We start from the raw sequence: 25,152 nt of genomic DNA on the forward strand, positions 1-25,152 counted from the left end.
TCAAAGAGCATTTTCTTCCACTTTGGATGTTTGAAGGACAAATTAGATATTTTGCTATTTTCCATTTGTATTCTGTTTGTCTTGATGTATTTAAGATTTGGGGCAAGTTTTAGTCCCTGTCTCTTCCCTTCCTTTAGTTAGTAAGTAGGCTTCTACAGTTCAAACATATTTATAGGCTAATTTATTGGTCAACACTGTATTTAGATTTACTGTTCTTTAATTTGAGGTTTGGGTTTAACTTTCTTACAAGATGAAGAACTGTATTTAGAAATATGTTTCCGTCTCACTTAGAGGAGTGAAAGGCAAAGATCGTATAGTGGCATGGAGTAGCGTATGTGTCCTGGCTCCCAGTTAGCTTTCTGGCTTCATCTGTCACTGCTCTTTTTGCTTTTACTCCCATTCTAGCCCGTTGGCACATTCCTGCCTCTGAGACTTCACACTTGCTATTTGGTCTGCCTGGAATTCTCTTCTTCAGGTCACTGCTCAGATTTCATATTAGAGAGGCCTTCTCTGACTCCTTCATATAAAATAATGTATCCCTGCCCCTGTCTTGCTTTATTATACTCCATTACACTCATTACCATGTGACATTCTTTGCTTGTTTGTTTTTAATCTGCCTCTTCCAAGTAGAATGTAAGCACCTTCAAAGTAGGGGTTTTGTCTATTATTCATTACTGTTGATGAACCTCCTACAGCAGAGCCTGCTCCATTAGGGGCTCAATAAATATTTGTGGAATTAATTAATAAATTAACAAAATAAATTAATTTAAGGAAAATATATAGCACAAGTATTGCCCTTGAACTTGAAGTGGCATTAGGTGTAATACGTATTGGTCAGGAATGAGAAGTGCTTGGTTAAAATAATTTATGGTAATAGAGAAGCCCATACTAATTATAATAGATCTGGAGGGTTAACAGGAGTTAGAGTCTGACCATAACATAAGGGTGTGTGTTTGTTTATAAAAGTATAGGCTGATTCAAAAAGAATTGAACCCTATTAAAATGTGTCATTCAGTGACTAGGTGTATATGAATGTATGTAGCTAAACCAAATTGAAAAGGAAGCATCATGGTTATTTCTGTAATCTTACATGTGCGGTATACACCCCTGTATCACAGGGCACACATCAGACCGGCAGTCTTACTCATTCTGGGTTATTGGTAACATATCACCATCAATAGCTGTAATGGGGACTACAATGGTCCTTTATTTTCTCAAGATCGTCAGGAAGACGAGATATAAACATGAGGTTCTCGATACATGCCCACAAGAAGATCTCATGATGTGGTATCTTGGGATCTGCATGGCGGCTAACTTCAGAAGCTGGCTGCTATTTTGACCAGAACACCTAGTTTAGCACCATAGGTGATGTTCATTAAGGAACCTCCAGCCCCATCCTGCTGGAAAATGAAGTTATTAAAGAATTCCTATTACTATGGGGAAAAATATTCCTCTTCTCTGGAACAATAAGGAAGAATGGACTTAAGGCGCTTGTTTCTTTGTTTTTGCATGTTTATAAACCTTTAACTGGCAATTTCCTGAAGTACTTAAACTCTTACTTATGTGTATATTGTTCATGCTGTAAAATGTGTACTTTCTATAGATCCGAGAATCAGATAGGTAGATAGATATCCACATATATCCTCTCTCTATATATATCTATATGTTAACTACATATGTACACATATATGTATGTATTACCATGAGTAACTTCAGTTTTTACATGAATTCAACCAAAAATGACATTCTATAAATAACATGATTGAAAAATGAATAGTTATTAGTTAATAGAAAATTAATAGTCATTCATTGTTTGAAAGCATTTCTAGATCTCTGAAGTTCTTTACTAAAGTTACTTTTATGACTTTCACTTTGATATTATTTCTAGAAGGCAGAGTGTTAGAGTTGCATTTAAAGCATCTGGAGGATTTGGGTTCAAATCTTGCCTCTGCCATTTTCAAATTCTAAGTTATGGTCAAATTATTTAACCTATTTGAGGTTCTCCTTCCTGTAATTAAAATGAGCACAATACTACTTGCTCAGGAAGAATAAATGAGGTAATTTACGGAATGGGCCAAATGAAATTATTGGCATTTGGTACGTACTCATTAAGTGATATTTTCTCAATAATTTCTAGTTTGTTGTTGTTTCTGTTGTTTTCCCTTGAAACCTATCCTGGTAGATAATTTGGTTTCGTTATAACAGTATATAATCAGAAGCAGAGAATAATTTCCAGAACTCCAGGGTCGTATCTTCTACATAAGGGGTAGAAAAGTAGTGTCTGTTGCTGCTTACTTTGTGCCAATCACCGTTAGGTGTGTTACATACATGACCTCATTCCATCCTCAAAACAATTCTACAGGGGAAGAATTACTGTCCTCATGCTGACAAAGAAACTGTAGAGTAGCTGTTCTATTTTGTTGGTAACCTAGACTTGCAACCTTCATTAGCTATTTCTCCTGTTTCTCAAAGTATTCCTCTATCAAGGAAGACCTTGATAAGAGAAACCCTGAATATGAAAGGTAGGAGGTTCTCTCTGTCTCTTTAGGGCTCTAAGCTTTTCCTAAAAGGAAGGAAAAAATGAGTAGACAAACATCAGGGTGTGAATCGTACCTACTTGTCTTTTATCCTTCTCTTCAGTATCTGACTCTTATCATGCATTGCTAGATATCTGGGAAAAGCCAGTTATGCATATGGTTTGTTATTGATGCCTACTCTCTTAATGTGAATTTTAACCACATTTGTTGTTCAAGGGCGTTTTAATAGTGTCACGAAAGAACCAGAAAAATGTAGATGTATAAATGGAACTCCTGATTTTTCACAGGCAGATTATTTGCTTTGCAAATCTATTAGTTTCTTATTAATAATGAAGTATTATGTTGATAGTACTATGTTGATAATTTTTTTTTCTCTACCAGATGAGTTGGAAGAGAAGATATATTAAATAGAATTATCATCGTGCCCTAAGGAAGGTATAAACCTAGTAGGTTTTGAGAGAATGCAACTCTGTTATAGATTGCTTGTTTATATTAATCCTAAAAGTATTATAATCCATGTCTGATATGAAATAAAAAATAGGGTTTTGGTGGGAAAGAAGGAAATTACACTTCTCAGCTTCTCTTACAGGATGTATGGCGCATCCTTTTTAGTTGTTCTTTTAGAATTAAAAAAAAATTACATTACTAATAGTTGCATTTACAATATGTAGAAGCAGAAGGTGAGAGAGGTTTTTAGTAGCCTTTATCATGCATTAGTAAAGGAACTGAGGTGCAAAGTTAAAAATAGTGCTTAAAATGTCATCCTTAATCCAATAATATTACACCTGTCCCTTTACCAAGCTTCAGTATCAGTGCCCTGTGGTGTGAATTTTACTTGGATGCGTGGTTTGGAAGTTTAGATGGATCATTTAACGGCAGGTAGTATGAAAGTTGGAGGCAGAGGAGTTAAGAGGGATTGAAAGGTAGTGTCCCGCAACCGCAGAAGGAATAATGGAAGCTCAACTCTCGTTTCTTATGGCAATCAGTGTCTGAACAAATTGTAATCTGAGGTTTTCCGTTATGCAGCATGGTTATGAGGTTTAGACTGCAAAAGAGCCGTGGTCATGTAGGATATTTCCTAGAACGTTAGTCAAAACCATAAAATAATCTAAACGAGGGGTTGGCGAACTATGACCTACAGGACAAATCTATCCCCCTTCCTGTATTTATAAATAAAGCTTTATTGGAACACAGTCATGCTCACTCATATTTTGTCTGGATCGTCTTCCTAGCTGTAATGGCAGAGCAGAGTAGTTGAATCTACGTCCTGTGGCCCACAAAGTCTAAAAGATTGACTGTCTGGCCCTTTGCAGTAAAGTTTGCCATTTCTTAACAATGGGGCATACAGAAATAGCCTCCTTGTATAAAACCCTTTATTGAAATGGTATTTTCACTCTAAAAGAATTTTACTCATAATAAGAATGAATTATCCTGAACTTTGAAATCCCTTTTATGTAACCTTGAACACATCTAAAATATTATATAATCTCTTCAACATTCTTTTTTATAGAAATTATTTTATAAATACTAGTTAGAAAAGTGCATTCTTTTTCCTTAAATGAGGTTGAGGTTATTGGGAGTGTGGACATGAGGCACGACAGACAGATGAAACTTTCTTCCCCGATAAAAATGTTCTTTTTGAAATAAACGTAGGGTAAAAAAACATTTCTTCTATCTAGAATCAAGTAGAATAATGGGAAATTTTGGATTTATCACTTTATAAAACTACCTTATTGACTTATTATCTGCCTCCTTCATTAAAATGTAGATTCTGGTCAAGGACCTTCTTTGGCTTGTTTTTACCACCGTGTTCCCAAACTTGGACCAGTACTTCAACCATAGAAAATAAAGTAGCATATCATGAGATGAAGAAATATGTGTTAATTTGTTGGCTCCTGCTAAGTGAGATGGATATATTAGAGGGAGGATAATGTGGAAATTGGCATTAAACTTTTTAGTGGTCCAAGTTATTTAACATTTCTAGACTTTATTTCTGAAACTTAAGCATTGTATATAAGGCCTTTAATTCAGTATTGAGCTCCTAGTATGACCGACCCCAGTAAATGGTAGCTGAATGCCAACGCTGATCCTCTCATTGTTCAAATAATGGGAAATATGTTATAATTTTAAGTTTAGCCTAATGCTCCCTTCTCTCCCCTCCCCCGCCACCCCCTTTTTTTCCTCCTTGATAATACTGTAACCGTGTGGGTCAGGGAAGCTCAGTAAAAGTCCTTTCCTTCCTTCCTCACCCTCTCTCCCTCTGTGGCTTGATTTAGAACTGGTTGCTGAAAATTTCTTCTCAAGCCCCATCAACTCCTGTAACCACCTGAAAAGGATCTTTACAACAAAAGCCCTTTCCCTTACATAGGGAAGTAATTATCAAGTGGTAACGGCCTGTTCTGGATTTCTCTGAGCCACACCCAATTTCAAGCCAAGCCCCAGCAGAGGGGGTCCTGGGTACTCAGATGGGCTCCAGCAGTTCCTTTGCTTCTCTCTTTTTACCTTCTTTCTCCCACTCTTCAAAGTCTGTCCAGCTTTGGGTTATTTCTTACTCTCTAGAGGAAAAAATATACTTTATTTAGTACACATAGTAAAACAGAGCAAATGCAAAGAGAGAGAAAGAAAATGAGACTGTGTATGAATGCATGTGTATGTGGTGAATATAATCTTCTATAAGCTAAACGGTGTTATAACGTGCTGATCAATGTAACTATTCTGTACTTATGTTTGTAGAAAAAATAATCTTTACGTGTTCCCAAATCATTTGGAAAAAACCATTGATGCATTGCCATACGTGATTTAAATGTTTAAGGTTTGAGTTTTTAGGAAAGCCGACTGACTAGAAGTACAATTAAATATAGGGAAACGGTTTAAAGAGACATCCCTCTACACACTTGAGTGCTCACTTTTTTCCCCTCTGGAGTTGCTTTGTTATTGCAAATTGACAACTTTGCAATTAAAGTGATTAATGATGTGCCCTAGTGTTTATGGGTCCTGAGGTCAGTGAGCCCAAAGATGGCCATGCTGTGGGAAACTTAGATAGAGCTCATCTCACGGAAGATGAACTAAAAATCCTCCTCTTTTCTGTATGATTGTTTATGAGTTAAGTGTATTAGATATGGTTGAAGGCTTCACCAAGACATAATGAGTAATGTGAGTAATCTTTATCAGTCCAGTTCTGTTGCATAATTCCTCATTCTTAAACACTAATGTGAACATTCATTGGCGACTTTTATTAGCTAAAAACGTATTACTTTATACAGCAGTATTAGAAAATTCATTGAGTGTTCGAACAATGCAGTTTTTCATGATTCCTTTGAATCTGATCTTTAATAGATCTGTAGCTTATTTATGGTATTATTTTTCCTATGCATTATTCTAACCAGGGCACCACAATTCCAGTTTTGAATACAACATTGTAATTTAGAACTCCTTTCAACTGTTCAGCCAGAAGTTCTGAAACTGGTTGTAATGCATCAGGGATTTTTATTTTGGATACTGCTCTCACAAAAGTCAATCAGCTTTCAAAATAGATTGCTCTGGCCACACTGACGGCTTTGTTCTTTGAATTCCATGAGCTGAGGATAGTACCGGGCCAGAACACTGTCTCCCGCCATCGTGGCTTACTCCCGTACAGGGGCTTCGCACTAAGGGAAGAGAGAACAATAAGCAGACTGTTGGACCCGTGGCACCAGGCCACTGCCAGGATCTCTTCTGGTTTGAAACACACCACACTGCACAAAAGTGACTTGTGTCCTTCGCTGTGGTTGAAAGGGAAATCTATTATCCCATTGTGTATTTCCCAGGATTTGAACAGAAAAATGTAGGAATAATTTTTAATAATTATACATCAGGTTTTAAAACTTTATTTTAAAGTCTTTATACAATTATTTGCTTTTAAGTAATCTATCACATTTCTAAAGTAAAGGAGCAGATGCTCAATCTAATGTTGTTCTAAAAAAAAGAAAGGCAACTATAAAAATTTTAATTTTGAGAACTAGCTTTCCTTATTCATATATTAGGATTTTCTCCTCAGGGAATATAGGAAATATATATTTCAGTTTGGTGAAGGAAATGAGATTTTCCTCGTTAAACATCGATTAAATTATGCTCAGTCTTTGGGTATCTTATTTAACAAAGTTCATGAAAGCACCATCTCAGTAAGAACGATATTCTGTATAACAAAAGGTTTCGAGGATTTTGTGGATTGTAATGTTTCTCCCTTAATTGTAGCCACCTGGAGGAGACTTAAAACTTTTCGGACTGACAGAGATTTACTCTCTTTACTGTTTCTTTAAAATAGCATTTCTCAGAGAGTTTTTCCCTTTCCTAATAACTCCAACCTTGAGAAAGGTTTCCTGAGCAAATGAATATTCTGAAAACGAGTTCCATAAATGAGTATTCTAAACTCCAAATGGGTGTGGACCACGAGCCCACAGTATTTTCTTCCTGGGCATTTAAAGGCTTTGAGTAGTCCTGTGGCTACTGCTTACCGGAACTTGAACTTCAGGTTTTCCAGTATCTTTGATAACAGAACCTTTGTTTTGGGGGGTGGGGCGGGGTTGTGTTTTAGAAAGTAGTTTTCTATGAAGCATGCTTTGAGAAATAGTCTTACTTATTATAAAAAGTAGCACGTGTACAGTGCATAAAATATGGAAAACACATGAAAGAGAAGAAAACAAATATCATTCATAGAGAGCTTCTACTAAAATGTTGGTGTGTTTCCAGCCACTTTTTTCCATGCATTGATCATGCTGTATACGCTATTTTATATTTTCCTTTTTTCACTTAATATCATAAAGTAAGTATGTTATCGTGCAATTCAGAATTCTTTCTCAAAATGATTTTTAATCATTGCATAATGTTTCATCATTTGGTTATATTACAGTTAACCATTTCCTCATTGTATATTTAATTGGTTGTTTCCTATTTTTCACTATTATAAGTTATACTGTAGGGAATGAGTATATTTTTACATAAAGTCTTTTTCCTATTTTAGGTTATTTCCTTATGATAGACTCCCAGAAGTTGATTTAATAAGTCAAAGGGTGTGAGCTTTCTTCAAGCCTTTTATAAATAAATGCCAGATTATTTTCCAAAAGAGCTGTAATAATATATAATTCTTCCAGCAACAGAGTATTCTCACAAACATTATGAATTAATATTTTTTAAAAATCTTGACACTTTGAAAATAAAAGGTGTTGTATCTTTTTATTTTGTTGTTTTGTGATAATTAGTAAAGTTTGATTTTTAAAAAACTGGTTGATTGCTGTTCATTATTCAGATTTCAATTGTCATGTATTCTAAATTTCCCAAGCCACAATAGTTTTAGTGTTGTAAGAATATGTAATCACACTTAAATATGAGCTTTATGTACCCTACTGATCTTTTAAAATGTAAATAATGTATGTTATAGATTTGTATACATATTTTGTGTGTTAAAAATGCTTTTGCAAATATTTTTAACGTGGACCAGTTGACTTCTTCTGTTTATTCCAAAAAAGCAAAATAACTAACACATTACAATGAAGGCCATTTTAAACAGGATTCAAAAAATTACATGTCTTAAACTGTGAGCTCCTATATATATTCAAACAGAGGTCAGACGTATATCTGATTGGCATGTGATAGAGTAACTCTAAGGAACCTTCTAAGTTTTAATGATTCTATGACTCATTTGGTAGTTAGGTAAATAGTTAAACCAGAACTAATTTTTATTGCATCTAGTGTTCACTCTTTCATTTGACATTTAATTATAAGCCAGTCTTTTTTTTCTTTTTTCCACCTACAAAATGATGCTTGTGTTTCTAACATGTAGTGGACTCAATCCTGGAATTCTGAGGACAGGTTGTCCCTCTTTGACTGCTTTTCTTCATGTCATTGCACTTACGGGACTTTATCAGAAGGCAAGCAGGGCAGGTATTTAAGATCCAGTTTAAAATTTTTTTGTGAATTCCATATTTTAAGAAGTATTTTTGTAGAACTTTCAATCCATAAAATATGTTAAGACTCATTATTCTATGCGTCTCAACAAACTAAGAGGTTGGACTCCAAAGTTAATGAAAACTAACCATTCTGGGGCTTTTGTTGTTGCCAACACTGTTTAAATAAGAGCTAACAGCTAGAAAAAACTAAGCGGTTTGTTTTCATAGACATAGGATATGTGTGTTTTCTTCTGTTTGGAAACCTAGTGACTGTTAAACATCCGTCTTTTGTATAAATTGTTTTTGTGTTGCTAGAAGAGCTCCATGTACCTTTAAGTGTCCGGATTAAAAATGAAAAAGGATATTGTCTTCTCTATTATGGCAAGCTTTCTTTTTTTTCTTTTTCTTTTTTTTTTTTTTGGCTGTGTTGGGTCTTCGTTGCTGTGTGGGCTTTTCTCTAGTTGCAGCGAGCAGGGGCTGCTCTTTGTTGTGGTGTGGGGCTTCTCATTGTGGTGGCTTCTCTTGTTGCGGAGCACGGGCTCTAGGCGCACGGGCTTCAGTAGTTGTGGCACGTGGGCTCAGTAGTTGTGGCTCCCGGGCTCTAGAGCGCAGGCTCAGTAGTTGTGGTGCACGGGCTTAGTTGCCCCACGGCATGTGGGATCTTCCCAGACCAGGGCTCGAATCCATGTCCCCTGCATTGGCAGGCGGATTCTTAACTACTGTGCCACCAGGGAAGTCCCATGGCAAACTTTCAATCATGTCTTGGGTGGTTTTAATGAGTAGATCCTTTGTGATTACATCTTATTGTGAAATTTCAATGAAAGGAAGATTCCACTGTTCTGTAGTTGAACTTGTTTCCTTTGCTTGTTATAATAACCCTATAAGCTAAAAGAGAAATTGTCTGATTGAGAGCACACGTGGAAAGTTGTACAACTGCAGAGGGTAATTCTACATGGCACTAACGGAATGTTAGCATCCATTGTGGTCTCTCATTAGGTTAGCCAATTATTCAGTCTGTGCCTGCCCTGGCTAACCAAAATAGTTGTTATTGGAAAATTCAGTTGCTGCTAAAAATGTTGATCAGAGTTCATTACTAGGTTATGATTATGGAGACCAAATATCCTATGTTAGCTTCTCTGTAAGTAAAATGATCTCATGGTTTGCAGCTTAAAATTATCACTTATTATTTACCTACTATGGTTACATTTCTTGAATTCTGCACTTGCTGTCTTATCCTCAGGCTTATGTGTTATAAGAGGAGTCAAACTGCTTCTGACATTATTAAACATAACGTGTACCTTAATTCTGGGAAAATAGCCTTTAAATCATTAGAAGCTCTCCAATCATTTAGTTACTGCCCTTGACTACAGCCAGTGTATTGTAATATATAAGGACTGTTGGCCTTAGCGCCATCCTAGAAGTAATTTACTTTAATTTTGGAGTTCCTCATGTGAAGAAAGGGGATAATGATAGTTGCTACTTTGGTTATTTGTCATGATTAAATGACATACTCCAAATCAATTATCGTTATTATTAGTCCATGATAACCCAAGGGACAGTAATAATACAAAAAAGCATAGATTAAGAATAATATATTTAAATATGAGAATAGTTCTGTGCGTGGATTTTTGTCCTTCTTCCCTGTTCTCTCCTTTCTACACTCATTACTGATGACCTATTACATGCCAGGTGCAGTGCTGATATAGACACAAGTGGGGCGTGGTCATTGCATTCACTGAAATTATAGCCTAGTGGAAGAACTTACAGTTTGGTTTTAGCGGAACAGATACATTAATGTGCACTTAAGAATATAAATACAAAATTAATATGCATTCAGTGACCCAGTTCAACCAGAATTTATTCAGTATCTTCACAAAAAGATCCAATGTCCTCTGGGCATATTCATGGATGATAGGAGAAAAGGCAGATACTATTGGAGACAGAGATGCAGATTATTTGTTGGGGGCCATGCAAGGATCAGAAAGTCATGTTTATTTACCTTACCCTTTTTGGTAGGGAGTAGCCTTAATTTAAAGGTTAAACATGGATGCATTAGCAAACAGGATCGGTGTTTGTCTTTCCTCATTTGAGTGGGTAGAGTGGGTATTCATACACTAATGTACACCTGGTATATGAGGTATTGGATATGACAGCATTTGAGCTGCATGAACTAATTAGTAGATTGTGAATAGTAAAACCATGAATTATGAAACTCTAAGTTCTGATGATTTAGTATATTGAGGTATATAATAATAAAAATTCCATTAGTAAGAAGTTTGCAAAAATTCATGTTATTTTCCTTTTTCTCTTTTTTCCTCAGAGCGTCTGCTACACCCAAGCCTGAGCCGGTTCCTGTTCAAAAGGTGCGTTTCTAATCTAGCATCACTGGGGCATTATTTGACTGTCCCTCTTGAACCACTGTAACTTCCTTTCCTGTCTCCAGTCATACTGACAATTTATAGTTTCAATGCAGTTCTCCGCACAGTTCTTTTCCTTTAAAGATGACGAGGGAAAGTGGAAATCAACACATACAGAATTATCATCTGAAATTATTCCTCATCATTTAAACATTATTTCCAATGTCGTATATTATCAATAACTCATATCCAGATTTCTTACCTTCACTTTTAATTTGCCTATCTCTATTCACATAATCTAAACAGATTAAATAAGTGGTTACCAAAGATGAATATCACAATAAGTCTTTAATAACATTTTATTAGTAATATTAATGAGTTTTTAAATTACATTTTCAGAGTATTCTTGGATTAGGTTATTGGCAAGTACCCTATTTTTCTCATATATATCCTGAAATTGTCCCAAGCCATTATTCATATAATCTGGTTTTGTGCTTTTTGGGGTTTTCTCCTTAATTTTACTTGTGCCTTTCCATTGAATTTATTTATATTGATTCCCAGAGGCATGAAGCTACTTTATCCCCCTCAGTTAGCTTTATTATTTCTGTAACATTAATTTAGATTACTTTTTTTTCCTTCAAATTAAACATAATAGAGCCACCATTGTATGCTTTTTAAGGAATTTTGATTGTTTTTCTTTGGGGATGGTAGGGACTTATTCTTGAATGTCATAGAAGCTTAAGCTGTTGTTTTTTGTTTTTTGTTTTTAACTTCATACTTACTCTGGGATAGGGGTTTGCAAACACAAATTCTGTTCATTTTAGGAGGAATTGATCTTTCTTAGTTGTTGTTTTTTTTCTTTGACTGATGGCAGTGAAGAAACATCTAAGATCTTTTTTTTCCCCTCATGTAACTACTAAATATTAAATATTTATTTTAGAAAAGGGAAGAAGTTTAGTCCATCTTTAGTGATATCTCACAACATTCCAGAGAGAGAAACAACAGGTGGATTACAGGAAAGGGAAAGGATTGATTTTGTTTTGTTGATTTGTTTGCTTTTTTTGTTGAGATTTTTTTTTTAAGGAGCAATTTCTTGATTCAGAATAATTAGAATGTGCCCATTTCTGAGTCAGATGAAAATGAACATTCCTTCGGTTGTTTTGTTTTGTTTTGTTTTTAATTGAAGAGTTAGAAATGTGCTGCTGCTTCTGCATGAATCAAATAATTGTACTCTGGAGAGTAATTAAACATGTTTGAAAGATGGAATTATAATTGAGACTCTGGATAGTTTAAAATAAATATTTTGGTTAATGATGTTTTGTTTACTGTGGGGTATTTAGAAAATTTTCCTTTGGAATATGTCTGAATTGGTACTTATTTTGGCCTTTAGGCTTTTTGATAACTTTCCTAATCTATTTCCTAAATATTTTGAACTCCTTTCATTTTTATTAAAAAAAATATATCTACTCAGTATGTGCCTCCGTGTTATGCATGTTGGGACCAGTTGGCATGCATACTGTGTTATATCAACTCATTGTTTTTATCTGAAAACGTGTAAAGTTTGGCCTGCTAACATGATTGTGTTTGTCTTTTTACAAACTAGCTGTGTGTTCTTTTCAGTGGATCTATTTTGCATGTCTTTGGCCTGTTTTTGTGTATGTTTATTTTTATTTTACATAGGGAGAACCTAAAGAAGTAGTTAAACCTGTGCCCATTCCATCTCCTGCTGTGTCCAAAGTCACTTCCACAACCAACATGGCCTACAATAAGGCACCACGACCCTTTGGTTCTGTGTCTTCACCAAAAGTCACATCCATCCCATCACCGTCGTCCGCCTTCACCCCAGCCCATGCGACCACTTCATCACATGCTTCCCCTGCACCCGGGGCCGCTGTCACTCCTCCCCCATTCGCTGCATCTGGACCGCATGCTAATGCCAGTCTTAGTGCTGACCAGCGGCCATCTGCACTGAGCGCTGGTAAACCTGCAGTTAATGTCCCACGGCAGCCCACAGTCACCAGCATGTGTGCCGAGACTGCCCAGGAGGTAGCGGAGGGACAGAGAAGAGGATCCCAGGGTGACAGTAAACAGCAAAATGGGTAGGTGGCCGAGGGTGCTTTCTGCTCTCATCAAAACTCTTCTTTCAGGCAATTTCCAAGCAAAACTTAATCTCCATCCCCCCCAAAATCAGCTGTTCTTTGAAGGAAGGGAGATGAAGTTTCATTTGCTTCATTAACGTGTCGCGTTATGTTACATACAATACAGCGCTTTCTGCAAGGCGATTACAGGTTAATCCAGACCTAATTATGCATTTTGACCTGTTATGAACCATGTAACAGACTCTGTAACTCTTTTTCTCCAAGTCCCGGCACAACAAGTGGAGCAGCTGGACCTTATAATGCAAGGCAAACCTTGAATCTTTCTTCCTCAGTTTTTCCATCCTTTTATGCGCCACCAGAAGTTGAAACAAAGTGGTTGCAGTTGTGTCAGCTTACGTATCTCATGCTAAAGAGAGAGGAAATGAGAAGTCTGTAAGAAGCTTTTTTTCTAGGAAGACAGAAAACAAATTTAGTTTTGACTCATGTCTATGTATGATGCATTAGCTTAGGTCAGCTAGCTAAGCAACATTCTTTTCAGATAAACTTATGCTGGAATTTAGTCTTTAAAATCAAACAGTAATGAGAGGACAGTAACATTAAAGGATGCTTAAAAAATATCAGAAGCAAGTTAGAGGATATTTCACTGTAAAAATATTTCGAAAATTTAAAGCAGTGGACACTAAATATATAATGTTAGCAGAATTTTTTGAAAAATCCATTCCTTATAATTTCCCCCTCTTTATGGTACAGATTTTTCAAAAACTGGTTGAAGTCTATTTTCAGCAGCCTCCATTAATAGACGGTTATTTTATTCTTTTTGGAATCCAGTGACCGTACTTTAAGCCCAAGTCATTTTTGTAAAATCATTTTGATCAGATTTATTGTGACAAAAGTGTCTTTTAAAAGGAAAACAGAAGGAAATAATCTGCATGCGTGATTGTTTTTACCAATGCCGGTTCCCAGGAAAATATAATTAAAATAATTGTGTAGATAGGTCCTTTCTGAGATAATCCCTTCTGAATGTTAATTCATGTAATGAAGGGGCTGTGCTTTCATAGCACTGCTGCCATGGCAACTCGGGGGCTTTGAAAAAGAAGGTGGCAGGGTTCCAGGCTGCGGCAGAGAGGAAAGAGCAGGTCTGGAAGGACAGCTGCTGGGCCCTACATGTGGTTTTGTGGTGGTGGATGGCTTTTGGAAGTTTCGATGTATAGATTGAGGAAATCTAGTGTCCTAAGTTATCTCTTCTTCCATGTGAGGAAGAGAAGTAGTATGTAGTGTTGAGGTGCGTTTGGTTATATTTTTTTTGGTATGTCTTTTTTAAGACAATAGATTTTAGAGTAATCAAAGTAGTACCTTGAAAAAACAGATGCTGCCTGTCAAATGCTAGCCCCACAGAAAACTAAAAGCAGAAGTTTATTATGTTTGTTAAATTCCAGGCTCAGTAGAAAAAAGTCCTTTGAAGGAAGTATTTGAGTTAAAATCTTTTCTCCTTGCTAACATTTCTTGAAATTTTATAAGAAAGCCTTCTTAATGGAAAAATTGTAGAGATAAAAGCAAATTGAGGTTACGGAAAGGTACTACACTGAAAACATGTGAAAATACCAAGCTGAAATTTTGTGTTTTATGAGTACAGCTTTGGTGATCAAACCTGAAATGACTTAAAGCTTATTATTTTCCAGCTGAAGCTGTAGGCAGAGGTATGGTTACAGGGTCTCTACAGTGGCTTCTTAATCAATCGACATGTGGTTATCGAGCACATGCCTGGTGTTCAGCACTTGCACAAGGTTCAGGACAGAAGGGATTATTACATATTTTGCATCATTAACAAGCAAGTTACTGCTTTGCATTCGTAAATTGATTGCATTTAAAAATAGCTTAATTTCAGATGTTGCCCAGATGCGTTAGCACGATGAAAGCTTGATTAGTCTTGAAAACAAAGTATCCATGAAGTTCTAAGACAGATTTGCAGTACGCTTTCTCTTACTACATTTAGAGCAGAAAAATCGAAAATAAATCACACATTTTACTATTTACTAGTCGGTGACGTGTCATTTTGAAGAGCAGGTGTTTTGTGATATTGACGAATGTATTTCCTGCATCCGGTGTCAAACTATCTTCCTGAAATCACTGTCAGCGTTTTTACTAATTAACGTGATTATTGAATTTTCCACATTTTTATAGTGTTAACAAAAGATCTTCAGCAAAACTCTTTCACAGTTGAGAGTTGTTACTTTTTTTTTAAGAGAGAGTTGTTACTTTTTATGAATTACTTTGTATTTTAAAACTAATACATGCCAGTAACCAAAAATTTAGGAGTTGAGGAGGATTGAAGTTAAATGCGTAAGTTATCTTTTTCTTCAAAGCAGGAGGACTAGTAGTTTTTAAGTGATTTATAGCCATCCCACCCAAATTTATCTAGGATTAATAAACATAAGACACAAATAAGTGCTTATGAATTATGCATCATTACTGAGAAATAGTTATTCATCCTAGTGGTATGAAATCTAACGATTGTATTGCTATCTTTATAATATTTCTTAATAATACGTTAACATTCCTGTTCCTTCTTGTAAATAATAATGAACAAGGTACTTCTAAGAAATTTTTAGTCCATCTTGTACATATATGAATTTTTAGTTTTGGCTTACTGTCTTCTTTATTACTCTCCTTACTCTACTTAGAGCAAAATGGAACTTTATATTCCAAACTGGAAAGGAGTCTATTTTACATCAAGTAGTTTAACTGATTTACCTTTTCCCTTTCCATATGCCCTTGCATTATAATGTGCCACTGCTTTCAAGAGGTAAGTCTTTCATGCATCCTTAATTAATTTTAATTTCATTGGACTGCAGTTTCTTCTAACAGTTCTTATGTGGGCTTTTGAAGAACCTGGCCTTGGAAGATACAAAACATGATATGATAGTAATATTTTTAAATGCTTTTCTCTTTACAGAAAACAAAAGTGACAGAGTTAGTATCCACATTACTGGAGAGAAAATATGGTGACTTATATATGAGTAAACAGCATGAATGCCCAATGTTTGCAAAATTAAGCTAAATTTTGCAAAACAGCTGTAATTTAGAATAACCACATTTAACCTTTTCATTAAGTTTGGTTTGCATTGCTGTGTTGTGGTGAATTCCTTTATGGTAGTAAATAGTAGTGTTTAACTTTTATCATAAAATATATGTGGGGTTTGCTGTGTAATGGTTTAGAAGAGGTAATGTTCGGGGTAATTTGTATCAGTCAAGACTATTAGAAGACAAAGATAAAGATAGAATGTAAAGCATAAACATATGTACCACTAGTGAATAGTACATATAAAACTGAGTTGTTTTCCAAATTCATATCAAAACCCAATATTTCCCAGGTAAAATCTTTAAGAACCTTTTCGATTTTTCAGCCAGTGTTACTGAAAGGTTTAGAACGCTATATGCAGTTGTGTGTCACTGGATGATAAAAAGTCTGTACACCTTTGCAATTAGTTAAGAGAGTTAAGTACCAGCTTGTTAAGTGTCACAGGCAGTTGGCATAGGCATTGAAAATTACTGTGGTATAACTTCAAAACCTTGCTTTTGTGTCTGTTGGTATTGATGATAAACTGGTGATTACTAGCTTTAAAAATAGATAAAAATCACATTAGGTAAGAACTTAAATTAATTTTGCATTATGATTATTCTGAGCATGTGCTGAAATTTCCTTATCATCATACTCTAGAGTAGAATTGGAAATATGGAATATCTATCTTAGACACACTTGAGGGATTAACTATTGAATTATTAGAGCAACTTTATTCCAGTATGGCTATGATCTCACTAATTGAATAGTTTCATGTTATAGACACATAAGAATATTGCACAGTGCACTAGAGAAACATCCCCAAGCCTTGATTTATTGTTTGTCTATTTGAAGTTAAATTCTTATACACAAAGATTTTCACTAGTTACTAGATTCCAGTGTAACAATTTGACTTATAAAGGGGAAAAAAATGGGACTTGGAAAAATAAATTTAAGCATTTAGGTTAAATATACATTTTTAAAAATTGAGATTAAGATTCATTAATATATTCATTATTACTAAGCATTGTGCTAGATGTTTTTAAATGCAGTATGTGATTGAATTCTCAAGTGATAGAGCTAAGATTCAAGCCTAGGGTTTTTTGAAGCCAAATAAGCCCTGGGCTTATCTCTGTTACTTTGAATTAATATTTGTTTTTCATGGTTACAGACTTGAGGATAAATTGAGTGAATTGAGGCTACGTGAGTGAATAATGTGCATAAACTACAGTTGGGTTTGATAATACTTTTTTTATGTTGAGTCGCTGGAGGATCTATTCTAACAACAAATCTGTATTTGTATAGTTTTCAGAGTGCTTTCAAATACAAACACATACACCCTTATAAGAATTCTGAAAGATGGAGAAATTGTAATCCATTTCGCCATTGAGGAAAAGGAGGCTTCTTGGGGATTGCAGCTTGTCCAGGCACAGAGGAAGTGGGTGGCGTAGCTAGGGTGAAAAGCCACGTCATCTGACTTGTCACGTTGGCACAAATGCCACTGTGGTGTATGATGGGCTATTCCACTTGGGCACTTTTTCTAAAATTCATGAAAATATCTGTTCAAAGTATTAAAATTGGCATCTTTAGGTTTTAACCAATCAACCCTCTGCTGGCTACCCCTTACCACATCATAGAATATTTCCCCCCAACTTCATTTTGACATAAAACTTCTTCCCTAAATTTTAAAATGTTTAAATATATATCTAAGATTTTATTCTGAGGTTATTCAGAGGAGGTTATTTTGAAAAACTGTTTCCCTACTATTTAAAATAGCAAGGCAGAGGAGAGAATGCTTTGCATTATGGCTTAGAGAAGAATAAATACCCATAAATTACTGAGATTAACTTAATCCTGCGTCGCACCCCCACTCAGCAAAACTCAGCCCTTTATTGAGTTAATGAAACTGACTTTGACGTGTGGAAATACCACTTAGCTACAGTGCACAGTCTTAGTATTCAAACTGGTAGGCAGTTTTTCTCACTGCCTTTATAATGAGTAATTAGTTACTCTGACTAAACATCATTGTGGTAGGATTGATTCAACAACAATGCATAGAGCAGCTATATAGCGTTTCATACTTTCATCGTCTCTATACATAATAGAATGTGAATATATTTGTTTTTAATGATTTTATGCTTAATAAGCTATATGAATGAATTATGTCTTTCCTCTTTAGGTGTTATTAACCTAGTTCTTTTATCATATCAAACATGCCTTTCTGGGCAATAATTAGGTTGCTGATAACACAGAACTCTGGAGTTCCTACAAGTGAGCTCTAAACTTCCTGGAATTTACTTCTGAATGAGGGCGGTGGTAATGATGGACAGGGGAGAGTATGAAAATTGAGTTATAGCCTATTATTTATGACCCACTGCTTCATATATTTTTCATCATAATCACTCCATTTTAAAAAATAAGAGAAAATTTTCAGATAGCATATTATTCCTTTATAATGTATGGCTCAGGATAATTTATGTGAGAAGATTACACTTGCTATTAGTAATGTATACTTTTATACTATGTGAGACTGAAAGATTTTCTCCTAGTCTGCTCTGATTTTAAAAGTGATTCTAAAATGATCTGTTTCTATATCTTACATCTAATTTATATTTTAATCTCTGCCTTTTGTTAGGAACCATGGTAGGAATTTGGATTCACTCTAAAATAAATTTTATAAAAACCTAGAAAAAAATTTTAAATAGTGAATCTTTCTTGGCATTAGTAACTTGAGACTTCAACTACCATTAATATATAAAATATTTTTCAGTGTTTTTTGGAAACAAACAAAAAAACACAGATAAAACTGTTCTCCAAATAATAACAGTGTAACAGAATTTTGACTAACACTTGTTCATTTTTGTTTGTCTGCATTTACGTGATTATTTTGAAGCATGATGTTTGGTGTAATGTCTTCATTTTTTTGAATTTTGTTATTTCATTTTTTCTTCTTCTTCTTCTTCTTCTTTTTTTTTTTTTTTTGGCCTCATCTTTGTTGCCCATCATCCTGAGAACATCACTGTCTTCTCTACTCTATCACATCTTTCTGTGTGTGTGTTATTCCTCCTTCAGTAACCCTGGCACTGTGTAAGTACCTCATCAGTGGTTTCTTTTCTAATTTTCATCATTGTCTCTCTGCAACTTTTCATCTGGCTTTCAACTTAACACCATCACCAAATTTTGTTAGTCTCTTCTCTTTGCTTAGAATTTTCAAATATATTAGGAACCTAGGAAACTTGTTTTTCATGCTAGAGAGCTTCGTGTGAATTAGTGGGTGTGTTTAGAAAACCCACACACTTCTGCAGTGGAAGAACTTAGTAAGCTAAACCTTCAGAAAGATAGATTATTATTATAGACAGTATATACTGGAGTTAGAGATATGGTTGGGGCCTCCCTTGTTTAATATTTTTTAAAGTTTTGAATAAATTTGCTAATTTTGAATGTCTGTATTTTGAAATAAATTGTTTGCTCTTGATAGTTGAATTTATATTCTATCCCAAATACATTTCAGAAAATCAAATTATTGAGATTATTCCCTTCTTTAATCATAGTCATTAGAGTTTCAAAGCCAGTAAATGCTTAGAAACTTTCTGTCACTTGACACAGACCTTAAGCTGTGGTGAATGTCACAAAAGAGTCCAAGACGTACTATACTTTTCGCAAGTGTGTTGTGGCTAAAAAATATTCTTAAGTGGTGACATCTTATTAATCTTGGTGTCTTAACTTAACACTATTTTTTTGTATTTTTATAGTCCAAACCTTTTATAGAGGATAAAATAGTCTTATAGCTGAAATTGGTACCATTTAAGAGTAAACACTTACTGACTATAGAGAAATTTAAAACTATAAGTTTAGTAGCTTAAATATAAAGTTTTTCAAGTAATTGCATAAGATAAAGTGTTGTCTGTTTAGGAATCTGCCAAAGACAGTGTATTTATGAAATAGTGTATGTCTATTATTTTCTAATTAAAGAAAATTATGTCTATTTTAAAAAGGGTTAAGAGGTTTTGTTCAATATCAGTAAAAGGTATTTTAGGTATTTCACTCCTGGAATATTAAAATTTTTATCATAAATAATAGTTTGAATTACTTTTAAAATATACTATTAAATATACCAGTAAATAGTATTAAAATACTATTATTAGTATTATGTGTAAATACTATTGATTCTGTTCTTTATATATATGATGACTTGTAGTCTTAGAACATGCCTTGCAAATAATTTTTCTAGTAATCATAAAAGTACACCTTATGTTACTTTGTGTTAGTTAGTGTGGAAAGCACTTTACATCCTTTACCTACCTTATTTATTCCTCAAAACAACCCTTTAAAGTAGATGCAATCCCCATTTCTCAGGTGGTAAAAATCGAGACTTGGAGAAGTTAAATGACTTGCATAAAATACACACTGAATGGAGGATGTATGCTTAGAACTACTACCTGTCTGACTGCAAAGCTAGTGTTAACGTTAATTCTATCATGCCCCTGGGCAAAAACTCTTCTAGTGTACTGAGACAGTTTTTGATGGTGTCCCTATTAAAATGACAGCAGTCACGTGGCATTCTGATAGCAATGTGATTTTTCAGCAGTGAGTTAACCTAGCAGGTGTTGCCACACACATCTGACGCTCTTAGGGTACCTTCTCTGCTTGGATCTTGTGCCAGTTGTCTGCAAGTCCAGGCTCAGGTTCCTTCTTCTCTTCTGAAATGAAACTCATAATTTAGTTTGCATTTATTCTATTTGGGGGGCGGGGTTGAGAAGAGAGGAGTATTTATAAAGTTACCTAGATCTTAGGTTAAAGTGTTAAAATAATGTACTTTGTAAATTCCGTAATATTGGTATTTATGCTTTCTTAATAGAAAAAATGAATAGTCTTAGCAAACTCGAAGTTCTTGAACTCTATAGTTTACACATCCCTTTCACATATATTATTTCATTTAATCCTGAGAACAGTGCTACTTTATATGTGATATTCTTATCTTATAAATGAAAAAACTGAGGCTCAGTGAGATTGACTAGTCAAAAGTCGTAGAGCCACAATTCATATCTTGGTCTTTTGATAAATATTTCATTGGTTTCTGATAGACCACAGCTCTTTACAGCGGTGATCCTGCCCCCAACTTTATTTAGGGTTAGGGATATCTATACACATAAATGAGAATACTGTAGAAAATAAGTTCTGACCCTTTTCAAAATTGTGTTTGGAATTGTTGGTTTAGCCTGTACTAAACCGTTCATGGCTCCTGGGCCCGGTGAAGAAATGATCATTTAATTTTGTGAAAGCCAACATATTTTAGCAGCATATGGGTATTTAACAGTGGTTGTGGATGTAGTCTATATCTGCTTCGTTAGCCATAAGATGAACAATGCTAGTAATTTTGAATTGTTTGATTTTAATTACTGTGGACTTTGCAATTTCTTGTTATTTTCCTTCTTTTCTTATTCTTTTCTTTTCCTTTTCTTCATGTTGAAATCTCTCTTCTGCTGCCTTCTTCTGTCAATTAAAAGGAAAATCCTACCCAAACGGTAACCTTTCTGTTGAATAGCCATCTATACTATTATTTTATATTAGCATATAAGTACCTTTTTTTAAACTAACTTAAAAAAATAACCTAGTCTACTCTATTTTAGAAGGATGCTTTCTTTTTTTAAGAAAAATTGTTACTGAGTATACTTGAAAAAGCAAAATACCCAAAGGGAACATTGAGGATTAAATGTATAAGTTATAAATAATATGGGAGAAGATATTTTGTCCTTAACATAATTACAAATATTTTAATCCTATTTTTTCCTTTTTAACCCTAGCCCACCAAGAAAACACATTATGGATCGTTACACAGAGTTTTATCACATACCTACTCACAGTGATGCCAGTAAGAAGAGACTGATTGAAGATACTGAAGACTGGCGTCCAAGGACTGGAACGACTCAGTCTCGCTCTTTCCGAATCCTCGCCCAGATCACTGGGACTGAACGTAGTAAGTACATACCTAGGGATTCTAATGGATGAATATTTCTCTGCCACAGAGAGTGGCATTTAGACTGATGGACAGTTATTGGAAAATAGTAATTTTCCTGAGACAGTTTGCTTTTAAATTATGCCATGCATAGTGGTGCTGTAAATAAGCAACCAGCCCAGGAGAGTTATACTGAAAAGTGTAGCAGTAGTAGTAGTCATAGTACTGACTATAGCGTGTAGCCAATGCCAACGTGATAAGGAACTTTTTTAGCGGCTCTGTGTAACTTGACCATTTGGTATTAATCGATACAGGTAATTGCTTAAGTGATTTTAAAGTTAAAAAAAAGCAAACTGACATTGGCTATTGCTTATTTTATTTCAGTGAAAGAATCTGAAACTGATAATACAAAGAAGGCAAAGTAAGTTGTCCTTTCTTTTGGTAAATTGAATGCTTTCCTTTTATGAATGGTCTCAATTTGTGTTTTTTCACCTTTTCAAGTGAATGGTATGGCATTTTGTCTTTGCACCTAGGAGCTAAGCTTAACTTTGGTGCCTTTTGTGGGACTGAAATGTACAACTTACAGATTTTTAAATTAGTTGATGCTGTCTGAATTTTTTGTCTGCGGCTTGTTTTCTCCAGTATTGAAGTGAGTGGGCAGAAGGGTATATCTGGGGGCGCTTTGCTAACACTACAGATGTTTGTGAATGAGTTCATGTGTTGTCTTGCAGTCGCTTTGTTTGGGGAATAAAAATGGACGTTTCCAAGAGGGCTCTATAGATTAATTTCTGTACTTCTAAACATGCTCTACCCTTGAAATCTTCGCTGTTAAACAAAACAGCTCTGTGAAATTAAGCTTTTGGCAGGCACGTTTTCTGCATGGTGATCTAAGCGTAGAAACCTTTTCTTTCTCTTTCTTGTGACTCTTCTATCACTCTCTTTTCTTCTTTCTTTTCTTTTTATTTCCGCAGGGAAAAGACACCCCTTCACGTCTTTAGTCCCAAATACACAAAATTACGTGACTGGCACCATGAAGTTTCAGCACGCGCTCTTAACGTACAGTGATTTATGAACCTTGCCCCAAGAGCAGCCAGCACATGCCTTTTCGTTCCCATTTTCTTTTCCTCCAACTTCATAGCAAAATCCGTATTAAATTTGCCTTACGAAAGACAAAATACAATCTTTTCTATACTTCTCTAACCATTTCCTGCCGTTGTGAAAACGAGGAGGATGAACGCACTTTGTGCTAGTTGGTAGTTCACAAATGTTAAACCGAGAGAGCGAAGTAAGGAGCCAGATTGATTCAGTGGATTTACATCTGTTTTTATGGTTATTATAGGAGTAACCTTGGAAAAGGAATTCTTTTCGTAAGTGGAATCTGGTTGGTTGGTTGAAGCAGAGGTGGATGAGCAAATAATGTTCTTGTCTAATTTGGAAAATACTTCCTTTATGTTACTGCATGTCCCAAGGTTACTATATTGTAAAGTTCATTATTACGTAATGTTCAAAGTGGGCTGTAAACGCTTCTAAGTAAGGAAATATGAGGAGGCAAGATAAAACAGAAATGACTTTGTTAGAATAGAGTTCATTACAGATCTGGGTATTTTTGTAAAGCAGAAACTACTGAGGATGACTGTCTGAAGAGCAGGAGGGCCCAGATTTGGCTCCCAAAAAAGGAAAGAAGAGAATTCTGCCCCTGTTTGCAATGGGGAAATCATAGTGTTTGTTTGGTTTCGTTAGTTTTAAAAATCCTATTTTCTACCAAAGGAAGTATTTCTAAGCTGGTGGATGTGTTTAGGATATAGACAACTTCTAGGTATTAGCTAGTAAGTTGTAGAAAAGACAGCTTTGCTTTAGTTCTGAATCAGGGGAAATGAACATAAAATAAATTGCAATATGAATGGTTCTTTATGCAACATCAGAGAAATATTTTACTTAGTGATATAAACTATTATGCATTGCTGCTGTTCCAAGGAAGCTCTGTTTTGGGCTTTACATGCAAGCTAAATATCTGACCAGAAATGCTTTCTGTCTTGTAATATAATGTATTATATATTAGATTAAATTCAATAATAAATGCATTTTGAAGTTTGGAAAAGTATTGTAATAAAGTTGCCTTTAACTTAGCTTTGTAGTTGTTTTCTGTTTCCTTGAAGCTAGTAACAAGCCTTCCAAGACGTACATTATCACTTGTGTAAAATAAATAATTCTCCTGACATTTAATTTGGACAACGTTTTTAATTTTGTGAGGTTGCTAAAATGTGAGTGTGGAATATGACAAAGATCCATATTTTTTTTCCCTGCATTGTTTCATTATTTTACATAACGTCTTATGTGAGTAACAGGTAAGATCAGTTAGACTGGGGCACAACATAGAATGAGGCTTTGTGTGAAAATTATTACTGAAGCATCTTTGCTTTCATTCAAGGTCCCGTTTTTATTTTTCCAGGTTTTCTTGATTTTAATGTCACTGTAGAGTAGGAAAACTGCCTGATAATTTTGAGAAACTAACACTAATTTCAGTTAGTGATTACTATTTAAAATTTGGCATGCCAAATGCATTTTTTTAAATAATTCTAGGATTTATCTATGTTCATTTTTACTATACTTCATAATATATTACGATGTCTTTCTTTTAATTTTATCAGTACTTTTTCAGATGCTCCTTATGATTTTATGTTTCTGACATCAATCCCAGTTACCACTGTGTCTCTGGCCTCTGTAAGAAAATCTATTTACTTACACCAGCTTTTCCTATACCCTTTAATTCTTCATTGATCTCAAAAGATGATGCTTGAAAGAAAAATCAAATTCTCAAGAAAATAAATGGTCTGGGTAGAGTAAACATGGTATTTTACACCAAGAACCAAATTTCTAGAATAACTTCAGAGTTGAGAGAAAGAAAGAGCGTTTTAGGTAAATAAAAGAATTTTTCCTTCATAAAGACAAGAGAACGTACGCATGCATGTATGTAGAGCTTTATAACTTGAAATAGGTGCAGTTGAAAATAGGAGTTTAATACCTTGCCTAATTAAAGATAAAATACTTGATGTCTTACTGAAAGCGTAGATTTAGATAAATGGAATGATCCACATTTGAGCATGAGGGTAAGTGTTCAGCCAGGATCTCAAAGGACATTCCATTTGACCCTGTCAGAGGATGAATTCCTGTGCTCAGCTAACCTCCTGGGACATCTTATAATCCAGGCTTAAAAGCTAGCC

General features: G+C 34.9%; 1 protein-coding gene across 6 annotated transcripts in view; it reads left to right on the forward strand.

Annotated features, from left to right (window-relative positions):
- PDLIM5 (PDZ and LIM domain 5) overlaps positions 1 to 25,152 on the forward strand; it is a 209,853-nt gene that overhangs the window by 99,321 nt on the left and 85,380 nt on the right. For 3 of the 6 annotated variants that reach the window (XM_059922428.1, XM_059922429.1, XM_059922430.1), the window contains exons 4-7: positions 10,782 to 10,824; positions 12,499 to 12,917; positions 21,780 to 21,952; positions 22,316 to 22,352. In XM_059922428.1, coding sequence (XP_059778411.1) covers positions 10,782 to 10,824; positions 12,499 to 12,917; positions 21,780 to 21,952; positions 22,316 to 22,352 — 672 coding nt within the window. Of the gene's footprint in view, positions 1 to 10,781; positions 10,825 to 12,498; positions 12,918 to 15,870; positions 15,888 to 19,047; positions 19,063 to 21,482; positions 21,501 to 21,779; positions 21,953 to 22,315; positions 22,353 to 22,902; positions 24,058 to 25,152 lie in introns of those variants that run through there. The other 3 variants (XM_059922433.1, XM_059922431.1, XM_059922432.1) reach the window with 3 other exon arrangements.

Source organism: Balaenoptera ricei, chromosome 5, assembly GCF_028023285.1.
Source record: "Balaenoptera ricei isolate mBalRic1 chromosome 5, mBalRic1.hap2, whole genome shotgun sequence".
In the NCBI taxonomy this organism is placed as follows: Eukaryota; Metazoa; Chordata; class Mammalia; order Artiodactyla; family Balaenopteridae; genus Balaenoptera; species Balaenoptera ricei.